The 13,332-nt window shown below is 33.6% G+C and overlaps 1 protein-coding gene across 1 annotated transcript; it reads right to left on the reverse strand.

Annotated features, from left to right (window-relative positions):
* Positions 1–3,107: 3,107 nt before the first annotated feature.
* LOC148181701 (uncharacterized) lies at positions 3,108–3,732 on the reverse strand. Its single transcript, XM_088048071.1, has 2 exons — positions 3,454–3,732; positions 3,108–3,401 (listed from the first exon to the last, which is right to left on the reverse strand). Exons 1-2 carry the CDS (start codon positions 3,467–3,469, stop codon positions 3,115–3,117), a joined length of 303 nt encoding a protein of 100 aa, XP_087904197.1. The 5' UTR covers positions 3,470–3,732; the 3' UTR covers positions 3,108–3,114.
* Between the last annotated feature and the right edge of the window lie 9,600 nt (positions 3,733–13,332).

The following is a 13,332-nucleotide window of genomic DNA, read 5'->3' on the forward strand; positions in this document are numbered from 1 at the left end:
TTGAACAACAAACTCGTCTGTGTCTATCGCAACTCCAAACTGTGTGACGAAGTCGGAAACTTCGCTCAAGACTACCGAATCTTGAGCGAAATAGTCCAAACTTTCAATAAAATCTTCGGACTCCAAATAATCTTGATAATATTTAGTTTCGGTATTGATCTCATCATGGATCTAGCCACAATCGATAGTTTCAAAAATTACGATCCACAAATCTACCATCACTTCATTTTCTCAAATATGTTGATGCTGGCGTTTACTTTGGTACGAACATTTCTCGTAAAACTATTTTTTATTTTTAATTTCAGTACAATCTCCATAATATTTTCTTACCCATACATTCGACTCTCCAAGAAAGCAATAAGTTTGTGGACTTGTGTTTTCAGTTCAAGGAGCATCTAAACGAAGAGAGCAAAGAAGTGGAAGCTTTGAAGAAGTTGGTGAAGCATGCGAAAAATTTTCGGCCGGAATTCAGCGCGTCTGGATATTTTCGATTGGATAAATCGATAATATTTGCGTTAATTGGACATGTGATCACGTATTTTATCATAGCGATTCAATTCTCCGAAAATAAAAATCGCTAAAATGTAAAAAAAAAACTGGCGCATCTACCATTTTTTTTTTAAATTGGCGTCTTGTGGAATAAAGTAAAAATTAGTGAAGTAAATTTTTAAAGGCGATAGTAAAATCAACATACTTAAAACTACAAGGACTGCTTAAGTATTAATGATTAACGTTCGGTAGAAGTAACTAAATTTAGTAACTTTTATTTTTGAGCTGTGTAACTAAGGTTATAACTTTTCTAGTGTAATGCCTTATAGAACAGATGTCATCAAAATGACAGTTTTTGGTTTGTTATTTTCCAAACGAAAAAGAAGAAAATCATCAGAGCTTCGAATCAGTTTCAACTAGTTCATCGATTTCATCTTCTGAATCTGACTCTGTTATTTAGGCCCGCTTTTACAAATCAGGTATAAACCCTATATAAGCTCGGGGTAGTTATTCTAGGCATAATTTTATACCGCCGGTTATTCCTGGTATAAATGGTGACCAATTTTACAAGTACTTTTTCGGGCTTGGTTACACAAACCACGCACCCTTAGACCCGAAACTCCAATAGTAAAGAGTGGGGAGAAAACACTAGCGCCAAAGTGGTTGTAGGGGAAACTCATCTGGTGAGCGCCAAATTTAATTTTTTTTTAAAGTTTTGTTACGTTTATTCATGTTTCTTTTAATTTCTTACAAATTTCATTTTACTACGTTTATTCAATTTTAAAATCATTTGTCACAAATTTTATGCAATTTGCTGCTAGGCTCCGGTGACATCCACAGATTGATTCCTCTTCTCTTTAGTAGACCTACAAAATCAACAATGTTCATTGTTACATTACAGTGTAAAAAAGGTACAACAGTTTTCCTAGAATTTTGAAACAAATTAGTTGAAATCCGTTTGGAAGTACCTACCTATCCATCGAACAGTTTCCGAAAAAATCGAATGCACAAGTACAATTTGAGAACTGGGAAGATTTAAAAATAACCGCAAAGAGATTTTAAAAAAAAGGAGTCGAATTACATTTGTAACATGCATGCATGCATGCGAATTACATGCACACTCAATCTAGACATGATTTTGACGTAAGAAAAAATTTAAGAACGCTTTTTAGTCAATTTTACATTTCGTCTTTTAAATTGCAACGTCCGCAATCTCAGTAGTGAAAATCCTACTCCTGTATTGTTACTACTTTTTATCAGATTATTTTCTCGCGGACAACTTACTGATGGAGTAGTTTATCTCTTGTATTTCTGAAAAGACCAACCCTTAAGCTAAGATTTGACTAAAAGTAATCATTGAAAAAAATTACATTTTTTTTGCGCCCCGTGTGACTTTGTAAAAATTGAGAAAGCGGTAGTTGCCACTTAGACGACGATTTGAACTTCAGTGGAGTAGATCGAGTTGTATCATCTACACTCTCTAGAAAATGGAGAAAATAATATGCTATTTACCATTTTTACGCTGGATCCGTTTTAAAAATAAAACGTGGACTTGAGATTTTGAAAACTGAAGTTTTGACGCAGTATGATCTTAATCTTTTCTGAAACATCGTACTCTTCAATTTTAATATTCAATGTGACTTCGTAACGAAACATGCATTTAGTTTAATACTTGATGGTAGACTCAGTTGAAGTGTAACAGGAACAACTACAAATAAAATATTACAAATTAAATCCTTCGTCAAACGATAACTAATCTTTACCGAAATGCAGATTCTTCAGATGTAAAGCCTTCTAAAATGCAAATTTCTAACAGGACCCACTGATTGCTCCAAAGATTTAGAATTTTTTGATAGATAACCGATGCAAGAACACAACGGAACACCACACAATATTTATTGTTTTTACGATCTTCGGTGCACCCATATCAGCCACAATATGCGAAATCACCTAGATATCATATATTTTACGTTCTAAAACGAAGATTGCATTTATGTTAATCAAACTTACCGGGAATAAAAATAGATAGTTCTAAACAAAGCGGACGCAAAATTCCATGCAACAAATCAAAGAACCAACCGCTGAAATAAGTTTAAAAAATACTATCATAAAATGCGCAAGACATTTTATTTTTGAATCGATAAAACAGAATGCTAATGTTATCAACATTTTTAAATTTTTGAATTAACGGTCCTCTAACGGCTGTAGGGGAAACTTTTAGTCAGGTTTCAAACCAACAAAACACGATGCCAAGGTCATTATACCTTGACTTAAGGGCCCCACAAACCTCGTTCTTGCACGACGTTTCGACGGTTGGAACGAAACGGTCGGAAAAACCGAGGTCTGTGGGTAAAACTGTCGGTTCAACGGTTTTTGCCCACAGACCTCGGTTTTTCCGACCGTTTCGTTCCAACCGTCGAAACCGTCCATAAATCAAACACTTTAGATGAGTAAGTACGGTGTAGTAGGCGGAATGAAAACACTAGCGCCAAAGTGTTTGTGGGGAGAATTAAAATTGAATTACGATTAGTATTACTATTATTTTTATTGTAGTTTCACTTAAGATCAAATAACCCAAAAATCGCTGTTGTAATTTTTATTTTTTAGTAGTACGTACACTGCACTTTAACTGATGTTCTTGAATAGTTTTATGTATGTTGGGAACAGCCAATCTTGCAAACGATTAGTTTTCCCCCGGTGTGATCCATTCACAGATAACATTTTCCAGTTTCTTCCTGTTGATTGATTATCGGTTTCGTTATTCATTCTTCTTGGCGATTTTTCGCTAGAACTCTGGTCTATCCATCTATGTATAAGTCCATATCTCAAAACTTTACATTGTCCTTTATTTTGAGCGTTCATCCTTCCATTTTGTGCCTGTTCATCTGGACAAGAGAATCTCTTGTTTATTCCTAGATAATTGAATGTGTTAACTCGGTTTAGGGAATCATTATTTTAGTATACCTTTCTTTCCTGGCATATTATCTTCGATATTTTGTCAATGGAGAACTTGTTCATTCCTGATGAAAACAGTTCAGTTTGTTTATTCTTTATAGCTGATGATGGTACCTGGACCTGATGTACGTAATGTAGAAAATTGATGTCCTCTGGCTTCAATTAGTGTTAAATCAATTCTTGGGCTCGGATTTACAACTGATTTGAACGTTTTGGAGAATGATAATGTGACAACACCACACATTTGTCTGCGCAGTTTGTAAGTTTGTAACAACCACAAACCACGTACGTTTAGACCCGTAAGTCAAGGTATAATGACCTTGGCATCGTGTTTTGTTGGTTTGAAACCCGACTAAAAGTTTCCCCTACAGCCGTTAGAGGGTCGTTAATTCAAAAATTTAAACATGTTGATAACAGAAGCACCCTGTTTTATCGATTCAAAAATAAAATGCCATGCGCATTTTATGAAAGTATTTTTTCAGCGGTTGGTTTTTTGATTTGTTGAAATGTTCCATTTTCAGATTGATTTGTTTCATCGAGTTTTGCGTCCGCTTTGTTTAAAACTATCTATTTTTATTCACGGTAAGTTTGATTATCATAAATGCAATCTTCGCTTTAGAACGTAAAATATATGTTTTCTAGGTGATTTCGCATATTGTGGCTGATGTGGGTGCACCGAAGATCGTAATAACAATAAATATTATGTTGTGTTCCGGGAGTTCTAATTCTTGCATCGGTTATCTATCAAAAAATTCTAAATCTTTGGAGCAATCAGTGGGTCTGGTTAGAAATTTACATTTTAGAAGGCCTTACATCTGAAAAATCTGCATTCCGGTAAAGATTAGTTATCGTTTGACGAAGGATTTAATTTGTAATATTTGATTTGTAGTTGTTCCTGTCACACTTCAACTGAGTCTACCATCAAGTAAAAATTAAGATCATATCTAGATGTTACTGCGTCAAAACTCCAGTTTTCAAAATCTCATGTCCACATTTCATTTTTTAAATGGATCCAGCGTAAAAATGGTAAATAGCATATTATTTTCTCCATTTTCTAGAGAGTGTAGATGATACAACTCGATTTACTCTGATTTACCACTGAAGGTCAAATCGTCGTCCAAGTGGCAACTACCGCTTTCTTAATTTTTACAAAGGCACACGGGGGCGCACAAATCTGTAATTACTTTTAGTCAAATCTTAGCTTAAGGTTTGATCTTTTCAGAAATACAAGAGATAAACTCCATCAGTAAGTTGTCCGCGAGAAATTAATCTGAGAAAAAGTAGTAACAAAATAGGAGTAGGATTTTCACTACTGGGATTGCGGACGTTGGCATTTAGAACACGAAATGAAAAATTGACTAAAAAGCGTTCTTAAATTTTTTGTAAGGTACAATTTGAATCATTTCAGAAAAATCATGCCTAGATATTAGTGTGCATGTATTTCTTATAAATGTAATTCGACATTCGACTGCTTTTTTTAAAAATGTAAAAATATGCGAATGGCGCGCGGTCTTTACGGTTATTCTATAAATCTTCCCAATTCTCGAATTGTACTTGTGCATTCGATTTTCTCGAAAACTGTACGATGGATAGGTTGGTGCTTCCAAACGGATTTCTACTAAGTTGTTTCAAAATCCTAGGAAAACTGTTGTTGCACCTATTTTACACTGGAATGTAACATTGTTGATTTTGTAGGTCTACTAAAGAGAAAAGGAATCAATCTGTGGATGTCACCGGAGCCTAGCAGCAAATTGCATAAAATTTGTGACAAATGATTTTAAAAATGAATAAACGTAGTAAAAATGAAATTTGTTAGAAATTGAAAGAAAGATGAATAAACGTAACAAAACTTTAAAAAATTAAATTTGGCGCTCACCAGATTAGTTTCCCCTACAACCACTTTGGCGCTAGTGTTTTCTCCGCACTCTTTACTATTGGAGTTTCGGGTCTAAGGGTGCGTGGTTTGTGGTAACAACCATAACGACTCAATGCTCCTAGCAACCAGTTCGGCCAATCAGAATCATTAGAATCATTCACGTGGCATTTGCAGCGACCGCAGCGGTATCTCACAATTGTGGGGGAAAGTTTTAGCAAAGTTTCAAACCTTCCAAATTTAATCCCGGCCCTCTTAGGGGAACTTTCTCATCTAAAGTGTTTGATTAATGAAACCGTCGTTCAAACACGTCGTGCAAGAACGAGGTTTGTGGGGCCCTTTACAGGTCTAAACGTACGTACGTGGTTTGTGCTAGGTTAGCTATACCGGAGATAAGCGAAATTGGTAACACTGGAAACAAAATTCCCCAAGTTTTATTAAATTTTGTTTGTCAAATGAACGGACAAAGACGGTTTACGTTGTGGTTTTAAAATCACAAAATGTTGATAAATGACGTGCCAATATTTGATTCGGATGATAATGAGGGAATTGTCGAACAACTTTTATAAGTACGAGGCTATAAACGGTTTGTAGATTGATTTTTCCGTATGTATTTATAAGAAAAACTAGTTATCGAAAATGATAAGAAATTTGAAGGTTCCGTTTAAGTAATGAGACATTTGGAAATTTGTTGAGATTAATTCAAAATAGAATTCGTTCTACTAATCGTATTCACGTGATGCTACTGGAACCATGATCCTAATATGTACTAGCAGACTTTTGTAGCTTGAGTAAATCAATTGGATGTAATTAATTACACTGTTCGATAAATTGAAATTAATTTTGAGTACCTTTTTTGAAAGTTGCTGTTTTGAAATCTAAGCAAAGTACTAAACAACACCTTTGTCTCAAAAACTTCGTATCACGTATAATTTGTTTGTTATGTGTATTTAAAAAAGCGTAAAAAAATGTAGAAAAAATATTGTTAACATACCTTTATTCAGGTTTATTTATAATATTTAACCTATTTATGGCTATAAATATATTCTTAGTTTCCTCCTTTTTTAGAACTTTTCAGATATTATTTATCAATCCAAGATTATTTAGAATTCAACAAGTTGTTTTTTTCTAACTTCCACTTCACTAAATTTATTTATTTTATTATTCTTTATATTTAAATATGATTAAATTTTTTCCTAATTTGCAATTTCAAATCGTACATATTTTACACATTTGTACAAAACTTACTAGATCATCTATCTTTTTTAAATTCGTTTACATTCTCTATTTGGAGTTTATCTTCATTTGCTTTAGATAAAGTTCCTCGAAATCTTTAAGTATTTGTATCTTAATTTTTCTAATAATTTTTGTATATTTAATTTTTTTAACTTGCTGTTATTTTTGGTTTCTTTATACATTCTCTATTACATTTTTTGGATAAGTTTATATCAGAAAACACAAAAGTTGCAAAAAAATTAAAAATTTCTCATGCAAATCATTATTTTTTAGCCGCCAATTTTGATGCAAAATTATAGAGCTTTTTTGAACTTGCCACTTGTCTGAAGCACTTTGCAAAAATTTTTGAAGTAAAATATGTTAATTATGACAGGTAAACACGCATACAATTCCCACTTTTACCAGGAATAACTCACTATCCCATCGCCGGTCGACCGAATAAGAAATACCCATGGTTATACTCAAGTTTATCTATTCTACGAACTAACCACTGATTGTAAAACCCATTTCCAGGGTTTATCTAAGGAATAATGCTATTCTCAATTTATACCTGCTTTGTAAAAGCGGCCCTTTTATTGTTACAATGATTAAAGGAATATTGTCTACAGCTGCGTCTCCCATAAGTCCTGACCAGTCTTGCCTAATAAATTTTTCGCAGTGTAAAACAAAGTTTTTCCGGTTGTTTGGTGTGCATTGCAAAATTGATTTTAACCATAAATTTCTGACTTACTCCCCTCCGACTTTTGCAGGAAAATATTCTGTTTTCTACCTTTTGAAACTAGTTTTCTTGTAATAATTGATTCCATCTCGTTTTATTGTCAAATTTGAATGACAAATTTATTTGATAGACAGTGACGTCAATGTTTAATTCCTATAGTAAGAATTTTATAACTTTGGTTTAACCCCGCCCACATGAACAAATGACGATTTGAATTTGTCGAATCAAGGAATAGCTAGCCTCCTTTACGCAACATAATTAAAAATTTGACGTCTTTCGTGTCACACTTGTCAAGAAGATTTGCAGTCTTGCAGAAATTCAATTAAAGGTGAAACCTTCGTCGATTTTTATGGTGTTTTATCTTCTAATGTGTAGACAGATCCACCCTGAGTTCAGACAAATATCAACGAACTATCAAAATGTTGCAGATTGAATCAGACTTTCATCCAAAATTCTATTTGCCTAAAAGGTAGGCGGAGTTAAACCAAAGTTATAAAATTCTGACTATAGTTATTTTGAAAATCCAACTTAGCGACACAAAAGTATTCGTTAGTTACTTCTACCGAACGTGAATCGCTAATAAACTCGTTTATTCGATTAAAACATATTAGTTAAGACAAACATTATTAATATTATTTATTGGTCCTCTCTCTATTATTAAACAATTAATTAATCATCAATAAATATTGATTTTAGCGCCGACCTCCATACACTTTTCAGGACAAAATGGCATTCACGTTCTCCATAAAAGACATCAATTTCATTCGCCCCTTTACTACCTATTTAGCATTCTTCGTTGTGGTACCATTGTACGATTTTAGTACTAACACTGTTAAAAAAGCTACCTTTCTAAAATTCCACGCCTGTTTTTTACTTTTCGCTAGAATTTTCTTAGTTTGGGGTACCATAAACCAAGAAAAGTATACAGCCAACGTATCCGTGGATGTGCACCACGCTCAACAATTCCTCCACGCTTTTGCTGACCTTGACTTATATCTCCTGGTTATCTTTACAATTCTAAAAGCGGCGTTTTGGGATGGTAACCACTGGAAGCGCCTATTTACAAAATTACAGTACATTGACGTAAAATTACAGAATAAAGCAAAGAAAGAGGGCAAACTAACACGAAATGTTTACTTCCGGATTGTTATGGAGCACTTCTACTTCGTTTTTTTAATGGTTTATCAAGTTATGATTTGGTACTATTTTTTTGGAAGTGCTCTAATCAAAATGTACAACATTTAGTTGTTGAGCCATTTATTAATCAATCAGTTCTCTGTACAAAAAGAACGCATAGAGCTCATTATTATCGGTCTGCTCATTAAAAAGTAAAGTTGGCAGCACTCCGTAGCAATTTTTGTCGGTAACAGCAGCAAAAGCCTTTGACCTTGAACTGGGAGATGCGTAGAAGCTAATCGTCCTGCGTAAGTTTGCCAAAACTTATTAAATTTCTTTTTTTGAACAAATTTTTAATTAATTCTTAACTAATTTGAGATGTGATACACTTAACTTGGACAATGATCGCTACATTCAACTTTCCCCTACATTTCTCCCCAAAGAATTAAAAGACTGATTTACACCCAAGAATTTACATAGAAATTTTTAATAGAAGAGTAGACTGATAGAGATCAGCTCTAGTTTATTTACATCATCCAATTAAATTATTTCCATGACCTTCACATCAATATCAGTTAATAAACGAAATGTTACTTGCCCAAACTCGAATATGAAATTAGTCTTACCATGGCTACGTTCCCCTGTCGCTTTTTAACCCTCATGGGTGTTTTTCTCGTTGTACCATGGTACCCTCTCTCTTATAATAAAGATTCTAAATTATTACTAAGAAAAATTCACGGCTGCTTTTTAATTTTCGTCAAAACGGCAATACTTGCAGTTCCAGTTGCAAATAATGTCTTCACTGAACTTATTTTAAGCTTTTCACTATCAGATCAAATTATAATCACTTTAACTTTTGTTTTATTGGCGTTGCTCTCCACAATGACAATAGTAAAATCGGCTTTCCACTCCACCGACTCTTGGAAGATGTTAGTCAAGAATTGTAAATTGGTAGAGAGATCGGAAACTGGATGGAAATTTCTTGCTCAGTATCTGATTGTGTTTAGCATAATTGGTTATAAAATCTACGTGTGGACACTTATCAATGATTGGTCTCCTTTGATGACTTTTTGTGTTAGTCCATTTCTTGGTATATTTTACGAATTCTCAGTGGTTATGGTGTCTAAATATCTAATTGAAAGTATGCGAACTTGTTACATTTGTTTAAATAAGAATCTTCGTAAACTGTCTCAACATTGCAAACTTGAATGTTTTTCTGAGTTCAGAGCAATTATAGAATTCTTGGAGAAACGATTGAAATCTACAACAAACTCTTCGGACACCAATTAATCCTCATTATTTTCCACTGTGGTTTTCACATTGTCGCCAGTTTGAATTACATTGTTCTTCACATAATGACCGATCGAAACCAGCCTCTATTTTACTCTATAGCCACTGCAAATATTACATTTTTCCTGTTAATCCTTGTAAGTATTTTTCCTGTACTTTCCACAATTATCATTGTTATTTTAGTACATTTTTCTAAGTCTTGTATTACCAATGGGAGCAACAACTGAAGAGGCCCACAAATTCCTAGACCAGTGCTACAGAATTCAAGATCTGTTCAAACTAGACTCTCTTGAAATAGAAATGGTGGCAAAACTGACAAATTATTCTCGACAGTTTTATAGGGAATTTAGTGCCGCTGGGTTTTTTAAGATTGACAAGTCTATTATTTTTGTACTGGTGGGTCACGTGGCTACTTATCTTATTCTTGCATTTCAGTTTAATGGATAGAATGTGAATAGTACGCGTGCGATTAAAGTTTTTTATGAAACGTGTGTTTTACACTATTTTTTCTGAGCAGGCAAAAATACGTACAATTTTTAAAAATCCAGCATTATTGAACATATAAAAAGGCAATATTGGCGCCATTGTTTATCTCTAATATTATTAATAAAGTTGAAAATAATGAACAGAAAAAAGTACCTAAGTAATTATTATATTATTATATCAATATGGTTAGGGATCAATATTAATTAATAAACAAAATGTCGTTACCGGACAAATTCACCTACATCGTGTCTATGTAATAATAATTGAATTAGTTCCAACATGGCCACGTTCCCTCCTCACTTTCTCACCATTTTGGGCGTTTTTCTCGTAGTTCCGTGGTACAATTACGCGGGTGCCCTTATTTGTACACCACTAATAAGAAAGATGCATGGCTGCTTTTTAATCTTTTTAAAAATTGCCACACTTTTAGTTCCAGTTCTAACCAAATTCTTTTCGAAAGACATGCCGAATTTAAGTTTAGCAGATAAAATTTGTTGTGTTTTCACTTATATTTTTTTGATTTCGTTAACAACAATGACGATCGTAAAGTCGTCTTTCCTTTCCACCGAGTCTTGGAACGTGTTAATTAAAAATTGTGGATTATTAAAGAGATCAGAATCTGGATGGAAATTTGTTGGTCACTATTTAATACTTTTCGGTATGATTGGTCATTATATTTACGTGTGGACATCGATTAGTAGTTGGTCGCCGTGGGTAATATTTTGTTCTAGTCCGTTCTTTGATATAATCTACGAATATTCGCTAATTTTGATCTCCAAATATTGCATTGAAAGGATTCAAGAGGGTTACATCTGCTTAAACAATGACCTCAGAAAATTATCTACATACGGTACCCTTAAATTCATCGCTGAGTTTAGAATCCTCACTAAAAACTACAGAATTCTTGGAGAAACAATAGAAATCTACAATAAACTGTTCGGACATCAATTGATACTCATAATTTTTCATTGTGGTCTCCATATTGTGTCCAGTTTGAATTTCACAGTTCATATGATGACCGATCTAAGCTACTCAATGGCCATCGCCAACATTACTTTCGTAATGTTCATGCTTGTAAGTTCTTTTCGTGTTGTTTTTTCGTTGATCCTTTTTCCTTCTTTTTAGTATAGTTTCATAACTTTGGTATTGCCAATGGGAGCAGCAACTGAAGAGGCACAAACATTCCTAGACCAGTGCTACAAAATTCAAGATTTGTTCAAAGTCGAGTCTCATGAAGTAGAAATGGTGGCAAGACTGACGAATTATTCTTCTCGGTTTTTTAGGGAATTTAGTGCCGCCGGGTATTTTAAGATCGACAAGTCAATTATTTTTAGTCTTGTGGGTTACGTGGCCACTTATCTTGTTATAGCATTCCAGTTTAGTAAAGAGTAATTAAGTAGGTATATTATCAATTATTAATTACCCTTATTTCATTAATGTCATTGTTACCAACTACAAATGTACTAAATGTGAAAATCACTAAATCGGTATGCAGAATAAAAAAGTTTCTGTAAATCAAGTCCACTTTTACTTTCAAGGCCATGAAACAAGGTATCTGATGGCCTAGCGTAAATTTCATGTGTACTACCTACGTCTGTAATGCAAACTCGAAGGTGTAAAAAACTGGAAATGTTGAGTGTTTCAACATTTCTAATTAATTGATAATTAATCAAAGATTTGTTCCAAAGAAAAGATTTAACAAGTTTTGGCAAATTTACGCAGGAGGATTAGCTTCTACGCATGTCACAGTTCTTGACACTTTTTGATGCCAACTGTTACCAATAATAATTGCTTTGGTTTATTTTGGTTGTTTATGTAAGAAAGAACAGCTAAATTGTTAAGAGTGTGGTCCAGAAGTAACATTTTATAGAAGAGAATTCAACTATACTTCATTTTTCCTGTAGAGAATTTACCGATTTACAAAAGAGTAATTTTAAAAACTATCAGAATTTGGAAGAGAAAAGTTAGATAACTGTAATGGATACATTTCAATTTTGTTTGATAGATGGCACCGCCAAGCAACTGCAAGCTTCGTACTAATCGCAAAATAACACCATGAACAACATTAAACTAGTTATAAAAAGTCAGCATTGTATAACTCCTTCCGCTGAACGACCAATCACAAAGCCGCATTTAAACAAAAATTCTCTGCAGATAAAATTTGGTTTAGAACTAATAAAAATACACAGTTTATAACATTGTTTATGTATGATTTTATTATTTAAGCCTAAAATAACAAAAGTATGAAAGAATCTAATTAATTATTATACAGAGTGTCCCAGAACTCGCGCCACAGAGAGCAAGGGAGGGTGCCGACAGCAATTCAGATGGTAAATTTCAAAACAAAAATTGACTAAGTTTAATAGTATTCGAGAACTGATAAAAAGTTAACAACCAATCCCAAAAGCTTATTCGAGAAGTGGAGTAAATGGCCATCCCATTTTTCTAGGCAACGAGACTCTAATGTTTAACTGACTAATGGATGATAATATGTGTCCATAGTTACCAATTTTCAAATTCTGTTCAGCTTCGAGATTGGCTACAGTTTTTTTGTCTTATCTCGGTTATTTTTTGAGTTAAAAAATTAAGGTTTCAAAATTTTGGTTTAGAATTGTTGCCTCCATAAGCCCTTTCTCTCTGGGGCGTGAGTTCTGGGACACCCTGTATGTATTTTAATAGTGTTGAGAATCAATATTAGTTAATAAACTATTTGCCGTTACAGGACAAACTCACTTTTATCGTGTCTAACTAATAATAATCAAATTAGTCCCAACATGGGCACGTTCCCTCCACACTTTCTCACCTTTTTGGGCGTTTTTCTTGTAGTTCCATGGTACAATCACGCCGGTGCTCTCATTTGTACACCACTAATAAGAAAAATGCATGGCTGCTTTTTAATCATTTTGAAAATTGCGACACTTTCAGTTCCATTTCTAACCAATTTCTTTTCGAAAGACATACCGAATTTCTCTTTACCAGATAAAATTACTTGTATTTTCACTTATATTTTTTTAATTTTGTTAACAACAATGACGATAGTAAAGTCGTCGTTCTTTTCTACAAAGTCTTGGAGCGTGTTAATTAAAAATTGTGACTTGTTAAAGAAATCAGAATCTAAATGGAAATTTGTTGGTCACTATTTAATATTTTTCGGTATGACTGGTCATCA

The sequence above is a fragment of the Gnatocerus cornutus genome, chromosome 1 (assembly GCF_029298725.1).
Source record: "Gnatocerus cornutus isolate USDA-ARS CGAHR chromosome 1, icGnaCorn1.1, whole genome shotgun sequence".
Classification (NCBI taxonomy): Eukaryota; Metazoa; Arthropoda; class Insecta; order Coleoptera; family Tenebrionidae; genus Gnatocerus; species Gnatocerus cornutus.